At 35.1% G+C, this 8,906-nt stretch overlaps 1 protein-coding gene across 2 annotated transcripts; it reads left to right on the top strand.

Moving 5' to 3' along the window:
- Positions 1-2,043: 2,043 nt before the first annotated feature.
- LOC105329803 (multiple epidermal growth factor-like domains protein 6) lies at positions 2,044-5,670 on the top strand. Of its 2 annotated transcripts, XM_011431244.4 has the most exons (3): positions 2,044-2,196; positions 2,479-2,620; positions 3,523-5,670. In XM_011431244.4, the coding sequence occupies exons 2-3, from the start codon at positions 2,518-2,520 to the stop codon at positions 5,472-5,474; spliced, it is 2,055 nt and encodes a 684-aa protein (XP_011429546.3). In that variant the 5' UTR covers positions 2,044-2,196; positions 2,479-2,517; the 3' UTR covers positions 5,475-5,670. The 2 variants fall into 2 exon arrangements, with proteins under 2 accessions (XP_011429546.3, XP_019923465.3); XM_020067906.3 differs by lacking the exon at positions 2,044-2,196 and having other exon boundaries at positions 2,424-2,620.
- Positions 5,671-8,906: the final 3,236 nt, after the last annotated feature.

Genomic DNA, 8,906 nt, shown 5'->3' with positions numbered 1-8,906 from the left:
GTCTGTTAAACATAGTTTATAAGTATAAATGTGTGTTAACTATAGTTTTCAATTTAAAATCTCGAGTAACCAATCGTGAGAGGCGATAAAAAATGTGCACCATTGTAGAAAATTGCTCTTCATAGGGAAGCACGTGCGAATTTAAAGTCCGTGTTTTTTTGTTGTTGTTTGTATTAATTTTTTTTAATCAAAATAAAAAAGGTTAAGTTATTTTAATAATTTCAATTGCCATAAAGTTATCGAAAAATCACTTTTCTTGTCAAAAAGAAATATATATCTTAACAACCAATGAAAATGATCGTTGTTAAGGCAAAATCTTATCTTGCTTATCTTGCTGTAACTAGGATTAACGTATCTATAATGATTTACGAACAAAACTTTAGTTAACTATAGATTCAATCGTAAACTTTAGTTTAGGGTCGTAAAATATAGTTTCACAGAGAATTCCGCGTGTCAGATACTAAATGAGAGATTCTGTTTGTAAACCATGCTTTACAAACGTAAAACTATGTTTATCACATTTTTGTGAATTTGGCGCCTTAATGTCTGAATAATACAATTTGCATTCGTGAACTATAGTTCAGAGTTGTTAATAATAGTTTCACAATGGTGAAACTATATTTATCAGATAAACTATGTTTAACAACCGCAAATGATTGTTTTCAGTGTTGACTATAGTTAACAGATGTGAAACATAGATTATCGCGTTGAACTATAGTTTACAGACGTGAAATATAGATTAACGTCGTTAACTACAGTTTTCGATCCGTAAACTATAGTTAAACAGTCGATAAACCTAGTTTATCGACTGTGAAACTATGTTTAGCTCATTTTTTTGAATTTGTCTGATAAATGTAGTTTCACGATTTGTGAAACTATAATTAACAACTCTTAACTATAGTTTACGATTCTAAATTATAATTAACAAATGTAAATCTATATTTATCAGCAAAATCTATTGTTAACATTTTTTACAGATAGATAAACTATGATTATCATTCGTAAACTATAGTTTACATTCGTGAAATATAGTTTCACAGATGTAAACTATAGTTAACGAATCGTTTACTGTAGTTTAGGATCCGTAAACTATAGTTAACAGCTGATAAACCTAGTTTATCGACTGTGAAACTATGTTTAGCTCATTTTTGTGAATTTGGCGTGCCATACATACTAGGTTGCAAGGAAGCCAGTATGGATATTATCAAATCTCCGACTTCTGGGTCAGAAGTGCACGTGTTTGGGGAAGGAGCAACAGCGGACATAGAACTGTTATAATATACTGGTGTTTGATTCAAGCTCTGGGACCACATTAAACAAAAGATAGGCAGCAATGCCATCGTCAAAGTCCGATCAGTAAAAGTGGAGCCATTGAGGGTTGTGGATGTATCGGATGATACGATAGGAACTCGTGGACCCTCTGGTTTCTTGGTAGCCTCTGGCAGCAAAAAAAGGTTCCTGTTATATAGGGACCTGGGCGCAGTACGTTGATCGATTTAAAATCAGTCGTGAGAATAGATAGGAGTGAAACGTTTTCCAATAAAAGGTTAACAATTAATCATATTACACATACACTTGTATTTATTTCAAAATAGGGGAAGATTGATGGATAAACCTTTTATCGTGATAACCAGCTCTAGGCAAAATCTTACAATCAAACCAAGAATTACGGCTGCGATTAGGGCTCAAACTTTAAGGTGTTTTTTTTTTTAAATTGGGAATTTTGTAGACAAGAATAATAGTAACAGCATTGAATCCACCGGTAAAAAGAATTCCAGGATTCCGAAGTATTCCAAAAAATATTTCTGGAACTTGTAGTCTATATCATACTCATATTAAGTGTTGATAAAAAAAATCACAAACAATGCAAATCTTTGGATAATATTTATTGTACAGTTTCGATTTCGAAGGAATTTGAATTTCACTTTTGACAACTTTATTCTATTTGAATACTTTTCGTTAATTATATACAAGAAAATCAAATTCATAACGCCTGTGGAAACCAATATAGAGATTTTTTAAACACTGTTGATAGCTATTTCGCTTGTTCACAAATCAGTGCATCCAGAAGCGGTGTGTACATTGTAGATCCGTGGTTTATGTTGATTGATTAGGATGATGGTTGACCGATTCTTACCTTTCTACAATGTCTGAGATAGATGGCCTGTGACGCTTTCAAAGAAAACAGGAAAAAATGTAAGTATTAATCGTTTATGTATACCTAATGCCCGAAACAGGCACAGGAAACCCTTTTTGATATTTTTTTTTAAAGTCAAATTGTCTTTTTCTGTCCAAGCATGAATAAATATGTACATACATGGAATAATAAACGTTTATCCTGCTCACATGCATTACGTATCTGGGTTTAACTGAACGTGACGGCCATTATTTCGTCAGTATATAATTGACAGCTGAATTCCCGTCATTAATTATGTATGCGTCAAATAGTCTTAATGTTTTCTAATCAAAATTATATAGATTGGTGCGAGCTACACACTGCCATAGGACGAGACAAAGATGACAGGACAAGTATTAATTACTGCATTAATTGTCAGTCTGGCCACTCTCGTTAGCGTTGTAGATGGACAGTTCTCTACAGGGCACTCACACCATGGCAGAGGTAAGTCTGTTTGATTTAATTAAAACTAAAAACCAGACTCCAGAATATTCATAATAAACAAATGCATGTAAAGTTTAATAATATAATAGTAATATTTTGAACAAATTTTTTTTTTTTATCGTATTGTTTAATTTCCATATTTAGCGAGGTCTTCGACAACTTAGTGTGTGTGTGTATATATATATATATATATATATATATATATATATATATATATATATATATATATATATATATATATATATATATATATATATTGTTACTGAAATATATTCATCTTTAGGGATTTTACATTTATTTCCTGAAAGAAAGCTTAAGTACGTTGACTAAAGTTTAACGCAAACCTATCATGTAATGAATTTATTGAACTCGACAATCTTTCTTATTACATTGATAAAACGTGCATATGAGCTTGGTATGAAAATTATTTGTAAACTTCTTGAATTTCTTTTTTTTTATTTAAGAAAAAGAGATTATATGATAGTTTTATGATTAATAATAATCACAGACTTCTTCTATTTGAGAGAACATCCGGAAGTCCTTTCTCCTCGGTTTAATTGACATATTAGCATTGTCAATGTACATCTGTTTTAATTATCTAAATCCTATTTTCGATCTTATTATCATAATATGTCACGAAACACGACTATAAAAACGTTTATCAATTAATATAATGTGGTTTATAAATCGAAAGTCATGATGTTAAAAACATAATTTGGATTCGTAAAAGAAAAAGTGCACGTAATATAAAGTCTGTCGATGAAGATTCTTTATAAATGTTTTCTGTTAATTAGCAATTAACATTGCATTCCATTAAACAGAAAATATAGTACAAATATATTTTATACATATCTTTACAATGGATGAAGCAGTTTCAGATACATTTATATCGTTTCTTGCAGGAGATGTCCGTTGTATGTACTGCACGCCAGGCACGTGTGACAATGTCACCAACACGTGTACCAGCTGCCTCGACGGTTTCTATGGAGATATGTGTAAACAAACATGTCCTAACACGTGCATGTCCTGCGACAAAGTTAGCGGCAATTGTTTGAAATGCATGAACGGATTTTTCGGTGAGGGGTGCAACAAGGAGTGCCGTCAATGTGACACGTGCGACAAAGTCACCGGGGCTTGCACCTCGTGCTGGTCCAACAACTGGGGAGAAAACTGCCAGAACACGTGCGAAGAAACGTGTCAACGATGTAATGTTGCGACAGGAGAATGCCAATACTGCGCCACTGGTTTTTACGGAGAAGGGTGCAATCTAATGTGTGATTACTGTCGGCAGGGTATGTGTGATCGAGACTTGGGGAAGTGCTCTTACGGATGTAACGATGGGCGATACGGCGAAAAGTGCGAACTGTCGTGTCCTCAGAAGTGCCGAGTCTGTAACCAAAATGATGGACGGTGCATGATGTGCGAACCTCCCCTGTGGGGAGAATATTGCGACAGCAGGTGCCCGGTCAACTGCGATTTCTGCAATATCACGACTGGTGAATGCTTAGAGTGCAACCCTGGGTTTTATGGTGAAAAATGTGCTTTGAACTGTCACAACTGCATGGACGGCTATTGCGAAAAAGATACAGGTTACTGTCAAGGTGCTTGCCTGGACGGCTGGTTTGGTGCCAAGTGTGATAAAAAATGTATGAAGCATTGTCGTCGTTGTGCTGAAGAAAACAAATGCATGCTATGTGAAAAGGGATTGGCAGGTGAAAACTGTGACGTACAGTGTCCAACGCGGTGTCCAACATGCGCAAATGATATACTCACCGGCAATATTATGTGTCTGGAGTGTGGGGGCGATTTCAAAATTCCTGAGAAAAACTGCTCGTGTACAAATACTAAATGCACAAAAATTACGGAAATTCGAGGAAAAGGATTTGCTTGCGAAAGGTGTGCAGAAGGGTGGTATTTAAGAGATGGAACCTGCTGCCCATGCCATCATTGCGCTGGTGGAAACCAATTCTGCGAAAAGAACGGAAACTGCAAAAATGGTTGCGAACCGAAGTATTTCCCCGCCACCGAGGGTTGCGACCAGTACTGCGATATTCCGCACTGTACTTGGTGCGAATCCTTTTATGGACATGGTAAAATATGTAAGGGTTGTGACGAGGGGTATTTCCTGGAGAGACATGGGTGCACGTCATGTAGCTCATTTTGTAAAGGCGGTTCACTGAGGTGCAATCAGATGACGGGAGTCTGTCTCGATGGCTGCAAGAGCGGAGGGTACGGTGAGAAATGCGATTCTTCTTGCCCTGACAAACACTGTCCTCATCTTGTTTGTGATATCAAGAACTGTGACGTCTGCGAAAAGTCCATGTCTTCTGCTGCAAAATGCAGAAAGTGCAGGGATCGGTATTACGAATCAAACGGCAAGTGCTTAGCATGTAGTCCTAATTGTGAAGGAACAAAAGGTCTTTGCGACAGCATAACTGGAAAATGTCTGGAAGGATGCAAGACGGGCTGGACCGGAGACAAGTGTAACGTAGAGAATGTTATAAGAATAGAACCAAGCGTCAAGATCTGCAGAGGAAATTGTTTGTCATGTGACTCTAATACTGGGGAGTGTGCAGCTTGTGTTGCGGGGTCGTGGGGCTCGCGTTGCAATAAAATATGTCCCGAAAACTGTAGAACGTGTGATCACAAGACTGGAAAGTGTGTCGTATTCTGTAGCAAGAACTGCAAGCGGGTCGGAAACGAACTTTTGCCTTGCGATAGCATCACAGGCGAGTGTTTGTATGGATGTGTTGAGGGATGGATGGGGGAGACATGCAGGTACAAATGTCCTGATAACGGGAAGTGCACGATCACCAGGAAACCCGTGTTTGAAACGGTCTACTTCAGAAAGTAATGATTGTTTGTAAAAAATACTTTTTGTACAATCATTTTATATTTTTGTATATCTGCGTTTAACGGTACGCTTGACCGTAAATTAAGAAGTTTTGTGATGTACTTATTCATATATTGATGTATTTTCATGTATTTCTTAGTAACTGTGTTACTACATGGTACTTGTAATAATATATCTGATTCATTAAAGGATTTGAACAAATTAACGTGTAATTGTAATTAATCTGAAAATGGTGTAAAAGGGACACTAATGAACGTTAGTGAACGATAGGAATGCATTCCACGCCTTTGAACCACAGTGAGAATTGACAATGATGAAGTATCATTCACTAGAAATTGCCAGCTGTGCCTTGATATTACTTGGGCCTGGAGGTCCCTGTTTTATATGAAAATCTAATTGTCTAGGAAAATTACACTAAGCTCTGCTTGTGTGCAAGAGTCCTATAGTGCCGTTTTAAGTTATTCAAGATGTTTGCTTGTCCCAATTTCAGTTGTTTAATTGATTCACAGTACTTTTGAGTTGAAAGATTAAATGAAAAATCAAGAACTCGTAGGTGTACGTGTTACGGTATTAAATATGTAAATAAGACAAAAAGGGAACAGGGGATTTACTATGCCAATAAATTCGGTAAAATATACTGTGGGCCCACACATTATTCTTAAGGAAGTTTTATATCCCCCTCATTGTAGGGTATTAGAGTTGTAATGACGATTTTTGGCTAATGTTGGAGGTTAAATATGACAGTGGCATACAAGTTGATCCAAAAGTACTGTAGTAACAATGTCGTGTAAACCCCCCCCCCCCCACACACACACACACAAAAACCTCTTCCACAAAAAACCACAAAAACCCTAACCCCCCCCCCCCCCCAAAAAAAAAAACCCCACAAATAAACAAACCAAACAATGGAAAACGATTACCCTCAATCATTTTATGAAATATTATTTTTTCTAGATATATAAAATCATTTAGAAAGAGAGGGATTTTTTTTTATGAAGAAATGGTTGTGACGATTTATACAGCAATCATAAAACCAATTTTCATTACTATTAATGCATGTTAGTTCTTGAATTAAACGATTGGGTTGTCAAATATGTCAACTTGAGGCTGTATAAAACAATCTCTATAAAACAATCTCCCAGTAACATGGTTATCCGTGCCCCGTCGTTGAATGCTTCCTACTATGTTAGAACTATGTTTCCGTCTGACCGTATATCATTTAAGCTATTGCCAACCAAAGATTACCTTCTTTAATACGTTGAAAACACCGGAAAGAGTTTTCCTTAATTTCAGTGCTTTTGTATCTGAATCACGGTATCATTAAGTTAAAAAAAAACAAACATAAAAACAACAAAAACAAAAACAAAATAACCAAACAAAAAAAAAAAAAATAAGTTGCCAAAAATCTTATCCTATTAAAAGGTTTAGTACTTTGATTCGTGTCGAAGTGGAGATGCAGACCACCATGTATACCACCACACACAGCAATGACATCCAGTAGTAAGGGACAAAAGGCCCATGGGCCACATCTCTCACCTGAGTAACACTTTCTCTGAGGGTTTTTGTAGTACTTCCTTCTAGATTTTTTTTCATTAAAAACTCACATGGCAAACATACCCAAGCCAGTGGGTGGGAAATGGCAAACGTGGTGTAAATAACAAAATAAAAATCATTAATTTGTACTCATGTGAAATGATCCAGCTACCTCTAGAGATCATGATATTAGACACAAGTATGGCGATCAGCGGGCGAGGTAGTGAAAAGGATGGGGGTAATATAGCATATATGCCTATTTGGTTTAGTCTTCAAAAAATTCAAATTTTTATGTCCTCTAATTAAATCTATTTGATAATGTTAAAATACAACTTTGCAAAAGCACAATCTCTAGCTATATTCAGTTTGAATATTTTAACAATAAAAGATAATAATATTACCTTTAAGTGTTGGTGGTATCGAACCCACAACATAAAACAACTAGTTCTATAAGGTTTCCTAATGTTTGGTGCGTGCTCTAACCACCGAGCCATTGTTTAAATGCTCTATGTTACTTTGGCCACAAATTTTCGGATAGGTATTTTTCTGAAAAGTTCAATTGTTGGGAAATAAATAATATTTTCAATGTAAAGTGGGTCATATCCACGTTTTTGTTGATTGAAATTGGTTTGTTTACCATGAGACCTTATTTAGACAATGACAAAAATATAAAGCACATGCCCACTCTATAAAAAAGGCATGGAAATTCTAATAAATTACATTATTCGAAGGTTTTGAGATGCAAGTTTAAATCAACACATTATAAGTACAATGTTGTGGTAAATATACATTGTTTTGAACTATTTAAAAAGAAATCTTCAGATTTGTTGATATTTTGATTTCACAGTATCCTATCCACCCATCTTCTTTGAAGAAATGTCTTAGATTCCGTAAATGCGTCAGTCCAAAGAAATTACACTGAGGCAAACTCTCGTATCTACTACATGTACGTCATGATGCTGGAATAGTACTACAAATTCAGGGAAGAAAATGGTTAAAGATTTTCCTTGTATCTTCAAATGTTGAAATTTTCACCGGGACTAAATTATTGGTTCAATGGCCATGGCTTTCAACAATTTTGAATCTAATTAATAACTACATGTATATACCAAGATAGTAATTCAACAAAAGAAGCATTATAGAAGAGAAGATTTCTAAAACTGCTTCCCTGTGTACGGTATTCCAATGCTGAACTTAAACACCCACAGGGCTGCTTGTTAGTTTAATCAATATTTCATTTCAAAATGAAATAGGATCGGACAGCAGGCATGACCTGTGACAGGTAGAAAACCTGTTAAAAGTATTAACCTCAAACGCCTTTGCATGTAATGAATTATAATTTTGTAAAATTCAAAAACGAGCAAATCAAAGTACTAACAGGAAATGAAATTTTACTTACAGAGGGAAACCTCTTTTTTATTGCAATGACAATTCATTTCACTATTAATATAGATACCCTCACTTCATGTAATCGCAATTTTGATTGTCATACTTAATGCTTAGAAGACATCGATTTAACACAACACTGTTTGATGTCAAAAGTTTTTGCAAAGTTTTCCAACAACAACAAAATAAATCATTTAGCTAAAGTTTTTACTAAGCTGATTGGCAAATAAAATCGCCCCCTCAAAATGTATATGGCATGCTTTTCAGTGTATAGACGTTCTGTATTTTTATTTATTTTGATGTTAATGTTGGAAAACTTTGTAAAAACTTTTGACACAAGCAGTGCAAAACCTGTTTAATTTGTGTCTAAAATGCTAAAAAAATAAAATAGACAACCGTTTCCTTTGAAATAAACAAACTTTTTCATTCTAATATATATAAAGTGCATGCTGAATGTTACCAAGAAAAAAAAAATACACTCTCGTAAATTTAAAATATGATTTTTTTTGGCCA

This window comes from Magallana gigas, chromosome 7 (assembly GCF_963853765.1).
Source record: "Magallana gigas chromosome 7, xbMagGiga1.1, whole genome shotgun sequence".
Classification (NCBI taxonomy): Eukaryota; Metazoa; Mollusca; class Bivalvia; order Ostreida; family Ostreidae; genus Magallana; species Magallana gigas.
This window is presented reverse-complemented; position numbering and strand designations above follow the sequence as displayed.

Coding starts and splice junctions, on each gene's coding strand:
- LOC105329803 (XM_011431244.4), top strand. CDS start 2,518: ATGACAGGACAAGTATTAATTACTGCATTAATTGTCAGTCTGGCCACT. Junction 2,621..3,522: donor GCACTCACACCATGGCAGAG/GTAAGTCTGTTT, acceptor CGTTTCTTGCAG/GAGATGTCCGTTGTATGTAC.